General features: G+C 38.4%; 1 protein-coding gene across 2 annotated transcripts; it reads left to right on the top strand.

Moving 5' to 3' along the window:
• Positions 1-3,891: 3,891 nt before the first annotated feature.
• On the top strand, positions 3,892-14,099 carry LOC139134533 (proton-coupled folate transporter-like). 2 transcript variants are annotated; one of them, XM_070701405.1, is made up of 6 exons: positions 4,494-4,630; positions 4,846-4,947; positions 7,517-7,648; positions 8,990-9,073; positions 11,178-11,334; positions 11,915-14,099. In XM_070701405.1, exons 1-6 carry the CDS (start codon positions 4,609-4,611, stop codon positions 11,985-11,987), a joined length of 570 nt encoding a protein of 189 aa, XP_070557506.1. In that variant the 5' UTR covers positions 4,494-4,608; the 3' UTR covers positions 11,988-14,099. The 2 variants fall into 2 exon arrangements, with proteins under 2 accessions (XP_070557507.1, XP_070557506.1); XM_070701406.1 differs by having other exon boundaries at positions 3,892-4,947.
• Positions 14,100-15,789: the final 1,690 nt, after the last annotated feature.

Here is a 15,789-nt window from a genome sequence, read left to right as displayed (position 1 = left end):
GTTCATCGTCAACAAGAATTAATAAAAGAAGTAGCTAGAGATTTGTTTCATTCAGTAGTTACCATGTTGAGACATGCATCTAGCAGTTTAGGATATTTGTAGAAAATAAAAACCAGGCATGCATGCAGATAATGTTGAAAAGTCCCCTACCTGAGCAAAATAGTAGCTTTCCTGATATTCGTGTCTCATATTCTGAATACCCAATGAACCTGGCTGCTCATCTATGCAAACAAAATTTGAAAAAATTATTTAGTGATGAAAAATTACTTAACCTTCTGACAGAGATACAGAAGAATGTACATATACATACCAGATCTTGGGTTTCAATGACTTTATTGTCAACAGTGTAATCGCCAACATGTAATGTCATGGTGGTTAGGGCCATTAGGGAGCCATCATTATTTGCAGGGGGGGAAAGAATTGACAATTCAGAAATTAAAAGACCCCTCTCACCTTGCTTGTCATTAATGTTGTGTTAAAAGTGACCTGTGGATTTATCAATGGTCACTACAACACAGCCCCCAAATTCAAGAAGTAAAGACCAACCAATAGCAAAGAGGAACAATAACAGGAAATTTGACATCACCTGTTTCAAACCCACTTTCAGTAAAAATTCAGATTTTTTTATTGGATTCGAACTCACAGTGAATGGCACCTAGTTACCTAGTGAAGACATCACAGTCAAAACTGAAGAAAACTAATATCGGCAAGATATTCCTTTGACTCCTGGATCACCACTTCCCAGGGGGATCAAACGTACTCAAGATTTTCAACAGATACACAATTAAAGTTAGTTATAGTTGCAGGGACAATATGGCCTGTATAATAAATTGCATAGTAAGAGAGAAAACCAGCGCAAAGATCGACCAGCTGTTTTGTAATATTTGGAATAAGTCTGCATGCCCCTTGAAAGGTGACCATGAGGTCAGGGGTGTCATTTACAAGGTCAAGTCTCAATAAGAAGACCCTTTAGGCCATGCTGATAACGCGTTCAAGATTTGCTTGATAAACAAACATACAAACAAATAAATAAATAAACAAATATACAAATATAATAGAAACATTGAATAGATAAATATAAAAACAAATAAAGTAAAGAATAATCAAATGTACACATACACACAAAATATATAATATATATGAATGTGCGATCATAAAGAAAGTAATTTTCCAGTGATTTCTAAGGACGTGTCGAGTGTCAGGTTTCATGAAACGAGGTACAGATGATTATCTCACAGTGTTATAATGGGATGGAAAAACGTTTATCAACATACTGTGTCAATTAGTTACTAACCTACTGATTTAATGAGCTTTCATAATTAGGGTGACGCCCAGATTGGCTTTAAGTTTTCACCATCACAGTAATGAGGGTGAAAAAATGTTTGTAATTAGCGATCAATATTCTGAATGACTACACGTAATCTTTGCACTAAATACTTGCTGCAGATGTTGATCATACAAAGATTTAACAGTTTAGTGGGGCATCGTTATTTACCGCCTCGGGGTCGGAGGAATTTCATTGGAAACTTCAAAATTTCGAGCACCCCCTCCCTGCCGACCATGTTGAATTTGAGTAACACCACTCTCTAACACAGACATTTTGGCTGACACCCCCACTTAGAAAAGTTAAAAATAAATACATATATTTGTAATCTTTACAAAAGTACAGCAATAGTAAAGACATTTCAAATCCTGGTTTGCCCTGCCATCTCATGACGGTTGAAAAAGTGAAACAACAAAATGAAATTCAGAGTCACAATAAAATGTACACATAAAAGCTGGCGCTATCCCAGTATAACCAGTATCCAACCATATAGTATTGTTTAATTTGAATGGGCATCATGACAGGGTTTTCACTAAGATGTCTGACTGGATAGACTTGGTTCAAGTCGGTGAATTTTGAAAAAAGTCATCGGTAATAGTTCTTGTTTCTCTCCTATTTCGTACAAACCTATTTGGATTTGGCAGGCCAGGGTTTAATTTCCCAGCGATTGAACGCGTTACCTTTGAGCCTGCGCAGAAGTGAGTTGGTTTCTGCTGGATTCACTGTGATTCTGGGAGAAACTCCACTGTACAGCACCTCACTCATCGCATTCACCTCACTCAATCACGCATTTCACATGAAAACAGAACACAAATCATCGCGTTCACCCAACTAAACATTCACAAATCACAGACTTGAACTAAGTCTACTGACAGGTTAGAATTTGAAAGTCAGGGGAGAACACGCAAGAGGCTGAGGGGGAAGTGTCAGAGGGGGTTGTCCCCTCTCTTGCATGGAAAATTTTGAGAAATTGATGTGAGCAACGGTGCTGTCCTGTGCAATCTGAGAGGTGTTTTCAATTTGTATTTTTACAAGGTAAAACTGTTTGAACGCCGCAAGTGGAGCGCTCAAGAGGGGTATCCCCCTCTCGCATTGGAAATTTTGAGAGATTAATGTGTGACATGATGCATTCTGAGAAGTGTTTCAATTCATTTTGCACAAAAACTGAGTAGCCCCCTTCTTTCTCACCACATTTCGAACAACCCCCTTGTAGCTTTCAAATATTTTGAGTGACCCCCTCAGATTCCTCCGACCCCCAGGCCGTAAATAACGACGGATCCCTAAGGAAGGCATTTAGCAGTATCAATAGAACACAGGGACAGGATTGGTTCATATCTGGCATTCTGATTTTTTAGCCACTACATGACATACCTAATTCTGCCAAACTTCAATTTTAAAAGGACATAACCCTGTGCCATTCATACTAGTGTCCATTTGTTCACTGTAAAATCAAGTATGGGTATCAGTCACAGACAGGTCTTTGGTACCCTCATTTCTTTTTTCCATGTGCTTGATAATGACTTCATTTTAGTTTCTTCCCCTGATAAATTCCCAATGCCAATTAAGCGGAGACTATGTAGGCCTATAGCTTCATACTGTAAGATGCCCATGGTGACAATATTGATGGACCTTCCGGCAATACTCGTGAAAGTTTAGACGATGAAGATGATGATGATGGTGGTGGTAATGATGATACGACCTTCTGACAATACTAGTGAAAGTTTAGATGATGATGATGATGATGATGATGATGATGATGATGATGATGATACGACCTTCTGGCAATACTAGTGGAAGTTTAGATGATGATGATGATGATGATGATGATGATGATGATACAACCTTCCGGCAATACTAGTGAAAGTTTAGATGATGATGATGATGGTGATGATGATACAACCTTCCGGCAATACTAGTGAGTTTAGATGATGATGATGATGATGATGATGATGATGGACCTTCCGGCAATACTTGTGAAAGCCTAGACGACGATAACGACGACAATGACGATGATGATATTCTCAGTGTACTGAACAGTAGTGATAACGAGAGTGACTGCATCAGTGGGAGTGACGCACAGTGTAGTAATACCAGTACAAACAAAAGTGTCAGTGATGCTGAAAATAGCAATGACATCAGAGATATGTTTCAAGTATCAGATGGTCAGGTAGAGTTTACACAACATGGAAATCACTCTTTCAGTATAGAACAGTAATTTTGATCTTATACATAAGAAAATAGTATCGATTTATTATAATCTTTTGCTATCTGTAAGTCATTACATAATCCCACTGGAAAACAAAATCGACATGTATTTATACATATCGCGGTGCAAAATGTCTCACCATATTTCAGACAGTAGGACAAGGGGCAGGTCACATTTTACAGAACAGGTTTTTCAGAATTCCTCCGGCCCACGCCCCTGTAATTACTAAAGGCTCCCTAAAGTTTAGGTTTTGTTTTCTGGACAAAAAATTACAGACTGATAAAAGTCACGCAAACACACCCACTCAAGTCGTGTTCGTGAACTGTTTATACGGTTTTATAGGGGCCTTCGTGCCCACGCGTCTACAGATTAGGCCTAGAATATGAGAACATAGATTTTCACAGACGTTGTTCAGAAATAGAATCTTCCAAAGTGATTGCAACTGAATGTATGTGCTTCTAACGCAGCATCATCATGGCACGTTTGAGAGAAGTCGTCACCGTGGAACCTGTTTTGTTCACCCTTAAATTCTCCTTTTCCATCTTGTTTCCTCTCAGGTTGCAATACATAAAGCAATCTGTTGGCGTGATGCACGGCATATCTGGGGTTGATTCTGGTCACAGTGGTGATACTAACAACAGCTGCGAAACTGTAAATCGATCGGACCCAAATTACATACTCTTTGAGCAGCTACAGGCTGAAGCATCCACCTGGATTCTGTACTTCGAGGTCCTGTCTGCCGTTCTGACGTTGATTTCTGCATCTTTCTTGGGATCATACAGCGAACGAGGAGGAGGCAGAAAGATATGTGTGCTCATTCCGGTGACTGGTTTAACACTATACCTGTTCTGTATACTTATCAATATATATTTGGAACTGCCCCTTTCATTTTTATTTATCGCAGAATTCATACGCGGAATAACGGGACAGGGATTCACAGCGACTGCAATGAGTTACGCTTACATTGCAGACATAACAACTGAAGAGCAGAGGGCATTCCGCTTGATTCTCCTAGAAGTGTGTGGTTTTATAGGTGGAAGCCTTGCCCAAATAACAACAGGTTATTGGATTCGGTCTCATGGTTATCTACCGCCGACATGGTTAGCTTATTCCTTAATGATATTAACAGTGCTATACATCATATTTTGGGTTGAAGAAACAGTCCCAGTTGACAAGAGTGTAATTTCAAAATGGAAAATGCGCCAGCAGTTTGTCGACATCGTTTCCTTGTTCACCGGAAGTTCACAAGGCACCCGTTTTCAGCTTTCAGTTTTCTCTATCTGCCTTTTTGTTTTTTTCTTAATTATCGGTTCAGCACCTGGTATCATCATCCTTTCTCTCCTCGGTCCGCCTTTATGTTTTACGTCGGTCTATATAGGTTACTACCAAGCCATTTATGATGCCATGAATGCAATCGGTAGGTGTTCATTTGTTAAAGTTTAAATTAACTATGGCATTTATTTATATTTTATCGCTAACCGTACCAAAACGCATGTGTATACTCACAGTCACTCGTGAGCTATTCAGCTCTGGGACTATTCGTCCCATAGACGTGTTAGACGTGGGTTTTTTCTCGCTTATGTGCACACGTCTATGGGGCGAATAGTTCCAGAGCCGAATAGCTCACGAGTGACTGTGGTATACTCTTCGTAATGTTATCTTCAATTGTTTTGCACCAAAGTGCCTTTTGCGAGTTCAGAATGGACGCAAATACCATCATATACCATGATAACAGTATCACACTCACGGTACATCGTAAACGATTACGAGAAGACTGGATAAGCACAATAACATTGTATTGATGTATTAGTTGAGCTAAATACGGGGGCGATGGGATTTCACATTATTCAGACAACGATAAGTCACCCCCTCAAAAAGGCGATATCGAATTGTTGAGGGGGCTCTACTATCTATGCTTTGCTTAGTCTGCATACAATTGCTGGCAACATTCCAAGAGTGCGTACATGAAAATATGTGAGGTTGCAAAACATTTCGTTCATTTAGGTTCCTTATCTACCTGCTACCATTATTGCTACAACATATGAACTCGGTCAGTTTTTATTGTTTTGCGCGAATGCCGGTCCCCGGTGTCTATCGTATTCTTGACGTCAACTTGATAATCATACAAAAATTGGCATAGACTATCGACTATGTTGTTGGTTTTGACGTTTGACTGGAGGTCTTTACTAATATGACTTAAATAAAAAAGTGATATTGCTACTTCAAAACAATGATTTCCTGAGCTACCACTCGATTCAACATGAAGGAATATCTTGTGCCTAAGTGCCAGAGATTTTTTTCTAAATTTGGCATCTCTCAAAATTCCTATGACGTCATAGGTACATGTCTGGCAGAGCAGTCGCCACCTCTGCGGGTCGCCGTATCTTTACATGGAAGGTCAATTGTTGAGTGCGTTGAACATGATTCACTTCTCAAATTCTCAAAAATCGACGTTTTCGCTCATATTACGTAAAATTTCCCTGTGCAACCTTAACTTGAAATTTTATTCGTTCATTATCGCTTTGAACAAAGAGTGAACTAAACGTATTAGTAAGGTCCTATTCAAATACTGACCCCCCCCCCCCAACCGTAACCTGGACCCTTCAGCTAATAACGCTTAAACTTTACAAGTACTTTGTGCTGTTCTCTTTTCCTTGTGGGCGATGAACGAGTATTGTCGTGCAAAAGTGAGACGAAAGTGAAAGTTGTACTTCTGAAAACTAAAAACAAGGAAACGCATACAAATTATGCCAAGACCAGTTAAATCACAATTTTTGATCAGTAAGCTTAAAGAAAATCAAACAAAATTTTGCTGAATGTAGCGGGCGTTTCCGTAGTTGTGAAGACGTGACAAAAAAGAACAAGGCCTAGCATTCAAACGCTTACCGTGTAGTGCTAATATGGAAACAGTTCATAGTGATTGAATATTGAAAGCTTTTTTCCTTGATTACAGATCACTTTCTTTATTTCCTGCATAAAAGAATGCAAAATATGGTCCACACTGTATGTAAAAAGTCAAAAGTAACTTTATCGATGGAACTCCGGTAAAACGAGTTTTCAATTCAGAGTACAATTTTATTTATAACACGATTGGAACTAATTTGGGATAATTGGATTTTCATATTTTGCAAATTTCTCAAAAGTGTTAGGTGCCACATAGCTGAATGTTGCAATATCGCAAATTACTCATAAAAATAAGTGTGTAATTTAAAAAGAAAAGCAGATGAGATAACATTTGTAGATTAAATCGACATTACTTCACCATCCAATTATCCGAAATTCGTTCCAATCGTGTTTTATATCACGATATCTGAGAACGGAACGAAAGCAATTTGGTGTTGTTTTTGTAGTTAGTGCAGTTACGTCATCATTATATATTGTCGGTATCAGAGATAAAAATAATATCTTGTATGAATGCATACACTCCAGGACAAGTGGGTAAAGGAAAAACAGCAGGAATTTTTGATAATGTTTTTAATATTTACTGCATTCTAGAAATCAAATATTATATTTCTAATTCTTCTCCTTAAATTTTACTTGAATACAAATTATTTACCTTGCCAACACCATACATTTTGTTTTTTAAATGTTACTGTTGACAAATGAATTCTGGTCCGGATAAAAAGTAAGTTATCAACAGTAACATTATTTTACCTTGCCATACGCCGACGCACCCATGCAATGTAAATTTCGTATTTCCATTCAACAGATCTCTGAGTTCCTTTCACTACTTATTTCACTTTTTTGGGGTTTTTTTTCTAAAAATGTCGCCTGGAACCTTCTTTGTCGTTTGTTGGTTATTGTAAGTCAATACTGACAGCGGAGTGGAATGGCAATCATGTTATTGTACCAGTACATGTATATGTACCAGTACATGTATGTGTACAGCCGAAGAAGTTGACAGCGGTGCAAAAACTGACGTCATATACAAATATGAGTAACATGATGATTATAAGCAGTGTCCGTTTTGCCTTTTTACGATACAGGGTTGTTTGTTGCTGGTAAAGTTTTAACCCGATACCTGGGCGACCTTGCTACGGCTCAAGTTGGATTCTTATCCTACGGATCAAGTTTCTTAGTAATAGCGTTTGCTGTAAATGATATAATGGTTCTCTTTGGTGAGTTTTTGATTTATTTGTAGAAATTTACCTCCATAGACTCGACAGTTCAGCATGCAGTACGGGAAGGCATTGGCTTTTGTTACCCCACGTTCACAAGCAACTCGACGGAGAGGGCGCGAGAGTCGAGGGACGGATTAATTAAAAAAATAGGTTACGTTTCAGGAGAACTCGAAACTACTGTGATACTGAAAAGCGGTCAGGAAATATTAATGCTGCCGATTGTAGGTATCATAATGGACTAATATTGAACAAGAATTTCACCAAAATAAAGTTCATAAAAAAAACTGTTTTGTACGGCGGAACAAGCAGAAACTTAAAAATAATGGTAAAAAATAACTGTCTGATGTGCAATATGTTTTACTTCACATATTTACGCTTGCAATCTTTATCACTTGTCCTGTCATTCTTGCCTGGATTTTTTTCCAAAGGCAACCTTTTCGAATGTGTTTCCCCAAAAATTGTTTGATCCCCAGGAATTCTAATGGCCCACCCCTAATCTTAGGCTGGTCAACTTTCGTCTTTAATCTTAGGCTGGTCAACTTTCGTTTTCTGTTGTTGACGGCCTGCCCATTCGCGTGCATGGCTGAAATCACAGGTGCTTGCAGCGTTGCTGGGATAGTCGATCGAAAGCCCGGGATCGAAGTATTAGGCACAGTCACCTGTGGTCTATTCCGCTCTGCGTCTATGCGCCCCATAGACGTGTGTACATATGCCTGAGAAGAAGAGGCATATGTACACACGTGCGTCTATGGGGCGCATAGACGCAGAGCAGAATAGACCACAGGTGACTGTGTATTAGGCCGAAGGCCGAACCTCGGTGGTAGTGTAATGAATAGTTCGGCCTTCGGCCTCACACTTCGATCCCAGGCCTTCTATCTTTGACTATCCAAGCAACGCTGCAAGCACCTGTGGCTGAAATGGTAATGGAACAGGCAAGTCTTTGGACTGAAAGATTCAATCGGGAATGAGTCTCCGTCAAATGCAACCCAAAGTTGGCGGAGACTGTATCATACACGATTGAATCTTTCAAAAGTCTTGTGTTGTTGATAATCGTGACGGTACTCGTAATCAATAAGTAAAACCACGTGCGTTTGCAACGTTGCTTGGATAATCGATCGGAGACAAGGGATCGAATGGTGTGAGACAGATTTATCTTATTTTTCTCATTGTATGAAACCGTGTCTCTATAATAAGCATCTATCTATCTATCTATCTATCTATCTATCTATCTATCTATCTATCTATCTATCTATCTATCGATCGATCTCTCGATCGATCGATCGCACCACTTGTAAAGACGTTGACATCAAATTAAATCTTTGTATATTTCTTTTACAGCTCCTGTGATTGGATTTATCTTGACTGTACCACTTCCCGCCATAAAAGCACGAATTTCCAAGCTTTTTGAACCGGGCAAACAAGGTGAGCCAAGACGCAACAGTTCTAATTTCACGAATCCAATTTCCTTTGCCTAGCACCATTTTGTCTGCCACTATTTCTTGAGAAAGATTTCAATATTTCGTATGTTCATATTTGTCTTCAATAAATAAGGATGTGGTGCACAAGGATGTCCTAAGCGATTGATGCGTGTCAAAATCATAATTAATAAACTTAAATACCTTGAATAGGAGTCCTCATAAATTCACCCAGACTTAAGAGTTTAGTTTATTAAACGGTCATTGCCTAGGTTTTCATTCATCGGTCAACATCGGTCAAAAATATCCATGGTACATATGAATTAGAATCTCACAAGCTATAAAATTGCATTGAGGACAAAATGTAGAATGCAGTTATCTCAAAAGATCCTGCTTCATAAACAATCCCGCACATTATCCACTTTCGTTCAAAGTTCAAAGTTCAAGAAAACTGTTGATCTGTCATCTCTTTGAATAGGGGTCATTGGTACTACCTTGTCAAAATTCGTCCGTGATCTTGGTGTTTATTTAAATCGCTGAGTAGATGTGAGTTCTTACATTTTGAAAATATGTCAGTCTGAATCATTTGCTCTCCGTAGAACGATAACAAGCTAGAGTTTTGAAAAGGTTTTGAGCTTGAGATCTGAGTTAATGCCAACACAAATATTAACATCACCGATTAAGAGAATGCCATCATACCTCTTAGTATGGAGCAAATGAATTTTCCAAGCTACTAATAAATACACTTACATTCAAACTAGGTGTTCTATAAATTGAGCCAATAAGAAAACTCTGTTTTCCTATTACAACGTCTAACCAAACTGTTTCCGCATGAGCAATTTCGACATGTAGCTGTACGATGTTCGTTTGCCATCTTCGAAGTTAAGTTCTCATTGATAAATATCTTGTTCCTTGATTTTGAAGACATTGTCACGGTTTTGACAGCTCAATAATTCACTATAGTTGGTCGTTGTCTTTGCTTTCCCAGTCTCGTCCATCTCCGACCAGTTTCGGTCTTATTCGGTTGGTCACTTCGGCAGAGATTAATGAATTTTTAGTGAGCTGAAGGAGAGAGAATCTTCTTTTTAGACTTTCAAGTGAAAATCAAGACCCATAGTTTTCCATTGGGTCATCGATGTCTTTTTCAAAAATGTCTGGCTTAACTTTTTGCAGAATCGTGAAGCCATTGTCGTCAATTTTTTCATGCAATTCCATTGACTCAGGAAGTCATTCATGTCTCTGTTTTCTCTTTGGTTGGATTGATTTTGACTCTCGATATCACTTTGCGATGGTGTTTTGTCGGCCGTGACAGTGTAACAAAATGGTACTTTCAGATCATTGAAAATGATAGGCTGCCCATTGAATGCTTCACAGGAACACTAGATAATGTATTTCGTTACTATGTACGATGAATGCCTTTTTTATAACAGATGATAGACGAGGCGCCATCACCGTGACGCAAGAAACTTTCAGTATTACAAAATCGAAACCGTTCAGAAAAGTTGTAACTTTTAAAAACCATTCTTGGCACACTATACAGTTCAGAATTGTCCTCCATCGAGATAGTGCCATACGAGAGCTCGTTGGGATACACGAACATAGAAGAGACTCTCAGTTTTCAAAGTTGGCACTCGTTTTTTTCTATACGTGTAGAAGTTACCGTACATGTCGTCAGGGATAGAGGTCGCGGGGCCCCCTCTCTCTCTCCCGTGCTCTTGCTCTTAATCTAAACGGGAAAACGGATATATTAAACAAATGCTTTACTATGAGGATAAATTGCATCGCAAGTATAAGTTATCGTGAAAGGGATGGGAGTCGTAACTTTTGAGGAGATTTTCATGTTTTTTGTGCAGAAAATAACTCTGTTAGGCCTAAAAGTACAAGTAGTGCAAAGTATTGTTTACAATATGCCAAATGCATTCCCATGCAGGCTAAGCTCAGTTATCAACAGTGTTTGCAGGCTGTTCCGTGTTCGTAGACTGTTCATCGGAATTTTGTAAATAGAAAAAGAAACTGTATGTTACAAGCAAAACAAAAATAATAGAAGGAACATCAAAAGCTAAAACTAATTGAGTTTGAATGATTAGCTAAAATTAATCGGTGTATTTCAGGAATTGTATTTGCATACCTTGGATGTATCCAGAGTGTCAGCCATTGCCTGTCACCAGTTATCTTCAACGGCATCTACTCGGCAACAGTCACGAAGTCTTCAAGCCTGATTTTTATCACGTATGCAGCAACCCTTACCATACCAGCATTCCTTGTCGCGTGAGTTATCATAATATCTACAGCCTACCAGTATATCTGTCAATCGATCTTCAGTTCATCTTTTCAGTACGGTGTTTGTCATCAATACGCTAAACCACTGTCTTGATGTAAAATGAATGTCTTTTATATCTTTATCAGAATGCGCAATGTTCTTGTAAGAGAGGTATCAATTTGACGAAGGGTGACAAAGGATCAGATTGTCGTGAAATTTCAGTATGTTGAAAATATGTCAAAAACTTGCTCTCTTAACTCGATATGTAATACCTACCACCTACCTACCTACCTACCTACCTACCTACCTACCTACCTACCTACCTACCTACCTACTTACCTACCTACCTACTTACCTACCTACCTACTTACCTACCTTCCTACTTACCTACCTACCTACCTACCTACCTACCTACCTACCTACCTACCTACCTACCTATACCTACCTACCTTCCTTCCTACCTACTTACCTACCTACCTACTTACCTACCTACCTACCTACCTCAACGAGTACTCTTTGTCTTTGTGACTTATTGTCATCAAATGTCAATTTCTATCAATGATCTGTCTCATCTGTTTTGGATTTCAGTATGGTGCAAATTATGCAGTGTAGGAAAACCCGACAAGAAAAGTACCAAACTATGGAAGATGTCTGTGGTTAGTGTAGATATGGTGGTTGACTAGATCCAAAGTTGGATTCTTTTCAAAGGCATTTAAGTCCCAGAAATATGCAAACTAAATAAAAACATTATAATGGTCAAGTAGTAATAAAAAGGTCTCAATTGTGACCTACCTTATAGCTGTAATATCTGTTATGGATTTAATATCAATCATGGAGTTAATATAGAATTGTTATCTTAGTTGATATTGAGAAGTTTCTTTTTTATTTGTTGACAATCGTAATTCGTCCAATTTAGTACCTTATACTTGTCCATTTTTAAATTGAAAGAATAGCCTCCTTGGGACATCTTCATCTAAATTACGATGAAATAAACATATTTTGTTTCATAAAATCATCTTAGCAAAATAAGAAAAAGAGAAGTTATTTGTACTGTGGCTCAGGTGACAACTTAAATTTTCACCCCAGTATCTTTCGTATGAAAGCTTTTTTGGCTTCGTCAACCTCGTTTAATTTATGGATATATGCTTATCAGAGTTTAATTATCGTAATCAATTTTAAGGTCGTAAACATTCTGACATGACGGTTATACTTTAAAGTACCAAAAAATATTGGGATGAGGGGAAGAGAACAAATATTCCATTATCTTCTAATAAGACTATTGGAACTAATTTAGGATAATTGTCTGTCAACTGTTCAAATTTATCAAAAATGTTTTGTGCCCTATAGCTGAAAGTTGCAACATTACATATTACCCATAAAAACAAATTAATTGTAAAAAAGAATTAAACCAACATTACAACAATGTCCAATTATCCAAAATTAGTTCCAATCGTGTTTAATAAGGTGTTCGGCCATTTAACTCATTTTACATTCAACATACATAGCTTTGCTAAGTTCTTACCATTGACATTGAATTTCAACGATTGATTACCATGAGTAGCATAGGAAATGAAGGACTCTGAAAGGTCAAGTAGAAGATTGTAGCAAATTGTTTTTACAAGGAGTTTATATTTAGCACTGTTATTTATATGTCATTGAAAAATCTTCCAGTATTGTTCTATAACTACATCTTAGTTGACAACTTTCTGAACTTCTTTCGCAATTGTGATTAATGGAATTTTAATGTCGGAATTCTAAGATAGGATGCTTTAGTTTTACTAATACGACACGGCACCGTGGCATTGAGTTTGGATGTGGATTGAACTAGAAGTTGCAGACCACGTGGGACTTTCTGACTTTCCTGTGAACGTGAGACTTTGGACTTCTTGCCTCTGTGTGCTTCACCATTGCGCCAACTGGGAAGTGTAACTTATAACGTTAGGTGCTGTTCGGTGTTGTGCTGTGTTGAGTAAAATATACCGTACATCACTCTTTACAATCGTCTTTGAAACTTCGTAAAGGGCCTTATAGTCTTAAGTAAAAACAACTTTTTAGAATGAACGTGCTTTCTTCTCCCTTTTCAATCAGTGATATTTCTTATACAGACATATTTGCTGCCAACAGTCGTCTCTCTCCTTACCCAACCACAGTCCCTCTAACAATCCTGATCACTTGACCACACATAGACTGAAGATTCAGCAGTTTGCGAGCGCTCGGGTACTCCGCGACCTCCGAACCTACACCAGGTTGGATGATTTGCGAAATGAAACAAGCAGATGCCAGGGAACATTGAGACCAGACCGATATTGCGTATTGCCAAATCATTCACAGAGACGCAATTTGACTGCATTTCAACTTAGTAATCGGCAGTTTCAGGATAAGTATTTAATAGATCACAGTTGAAATAAACAAGAAGAGACAAATTTTCTTCGCTAGCTTGAATCCCCTCCTAGTTAAACTACTGACTGAAATCAGAATCATAGGGTTGCCTTGTTGCAAGGTTACACATAGATTATTGTCTGGGCGACACTTGAGTCTATGTGACACACAGCCACTACTGATCATAGGATAATAACCCTTCTCTCTGAAAGTACTGAGAAATGTGATACTTAAAGTACGAGTACTTAAAGGTTATTATTATTATTATTATTAAAAATTGTTTAAAATGCACTACACATACGTTTCAGCACATTGTACATAGCTGTATAAAATAATTTAAAAGAATACAACCACACTAAAAAATTAAAACAGAAAATTACAAATAAAACTGAGTAAAAAGGAAGGTTTTCAAACTGCGCTTAAAACTATCTACACTTCTGGCGGTCTTAATTTCAAATGGCAAATCATTCCATAGTAAGGGTGAACATACTGAAAACGCTTTCTGTCCATATGTCTTGTTAAAGTTGCCACGGGGCTGGGTTAAACATAATTTGTCACTCGATCGCAGGTCTCTGGCAGGTACATATAAATCTAATAAATCTCTCAGATAAATAGGTGCATTTCCACGGATAATTTTGAATGTAAGCAAAAGAATTTTAAATCTGATGCGGGCCTCTACAGGTAACCAATGTAAATCTTTGAGAACGGGTGTGACATGATCGAATTTGCGCGTACGAGAAACTAACCTCGCCGCAGCATTCTGTAAAGACTGTAGTCGAGCAAGTTGTCCTCTAGGGATACCAAACAAAAGACTGTTACAATAGTCTAAGTGAGACGTCACAAATGCATGGACTAGTTTTTCAGTTGTAGATCTGTCAAGAAGTTTACGAATCTTACTTATTCTATGCAAAGAGAAGAAACCATTTCTGCACAACATATTAATATGGTCAGACATGCTACCGTCCTGACTTAAAGTAATGCCAAGATTTCTGACTGAAATTGAAGGGATTTTGTCGCATTGACCAATTCTCAGACTGTCTAGCTTTGTCACATCAGATTTTAAACGTGATGAGAAGTGAATAACTTCAGTTTTGTTGTCGTTGACGGGAAGTAGCGGCCAATTCAAATTTATACTTGGAATTTGACGTTTTGCACCACATTTCCCAAAAATTGACTCTCTCGATAATGCTTTACGAAATACAAAAGTTGCGGAACTCTTTATTACAAATAATGAAGATTCACAAGCAAAACGGAAAACAAATATGGCTGGACACGTGATTCATTCAGTCACGAAAACACTGATAATCAATTTCTGATTGCTGGTTGGACCACAGACACGATATAAAGTGCATGATTGGGTACTGTAATTAACATTGGCAGGTGTACCTAAGTCGGGTGCAGTCGTACTTCGAATATTTCGTACAGGCAAAACCGAGATATTGCTCATTCTGTTTGCACGGCTATTGGGATGCCAGTTTCATGGGAGACCATCTTTCAGAAAATAACTTGACGGAAATGTAATCGGTTTTTGTCACCAGTGATCGTGGACAATGCTGAAGATTGCAAACTCACGAACTTTAAGAATTAATTTCAGTTTCAAACTCTGGTCAGAGTGTAGTTGACAGTACAATGGTCCACAACACTGCTTTCATTCTTGCACAATTATCTCTGCTGAGTGCCAATACAGTGTGCTGTCGATGCTTTGTTTCTGAACTTTGTTCATGTTGAGCCGAAGTCGCCAATGTGCCAATATATGAATCATGTACCCGCTGAACCAGCCGATCAGTCTTCAATTTTCAATCAAATCAAAGTACACTCTTCGTTTCGTACAGTTTATAATTGGGTGGTTATATCGTTGAAGACCCTGTCACATGCAGTTTTATGTGAGTAACCCTACATCGCCAAATACCTCGCAGTGAGATGATTTTTTTCTGTTTTAATTCTGATATGTGCCTAGCTGCAATAATTATAGCCTTGGTTGGCCGTGGGCTTCTGTCGTGCGGCTCGCACCTTGCCCTAACCAAGGCGCGAGCCGCACGACAGAAGTCCAATCCCCACGGCCAACCAAGCAACAATTATTGCAG

Source organism: Ptychodera flava, chromosome 6 (assembly GCF_041260155.1).
Source record: "Ptychodera flava strain L36383 chromosome 6, AS_Pfla_20210202, whole genome shotgun sequence".
Classification (NCBI taxonomy): domain Eukaryota; kingdom Metazoa; phylum Hemichordata; class Enteropneusta; family Ptychoderidae; genus Ptychodera; species Ptychodera flava.
Note: the sequence above shows the minus strand (reverse complement) of the source record. Positions and strands in the feature narration are given on the sequence as shown.

Excerpts from the sequence above, each read along its gene's own strand:
- LOC139134533 (XM_070701406.1), top strand. The coding sequence starts at position 4,005 with ATGGCACGTTTGAGAGAAGTCGTCACCGTGGAACCTGTTTTGTTCACC. Across the intron at positions 4,948-7,516 it reads TGATGCCATGAATGCAATCG|GGTTGTTTGTTGCTGGTAAA; the intron begins GTAGGTGTTCAT and ends TTTACGATACAG. Across the intron at positions 7,649-8,989 it reads TGATATAATGGTTCTCTTTG|CTCCTGTGATTGGATTTATC; the intron begins GTGAGTTTTTGA and ends TTTCTTTTACAG.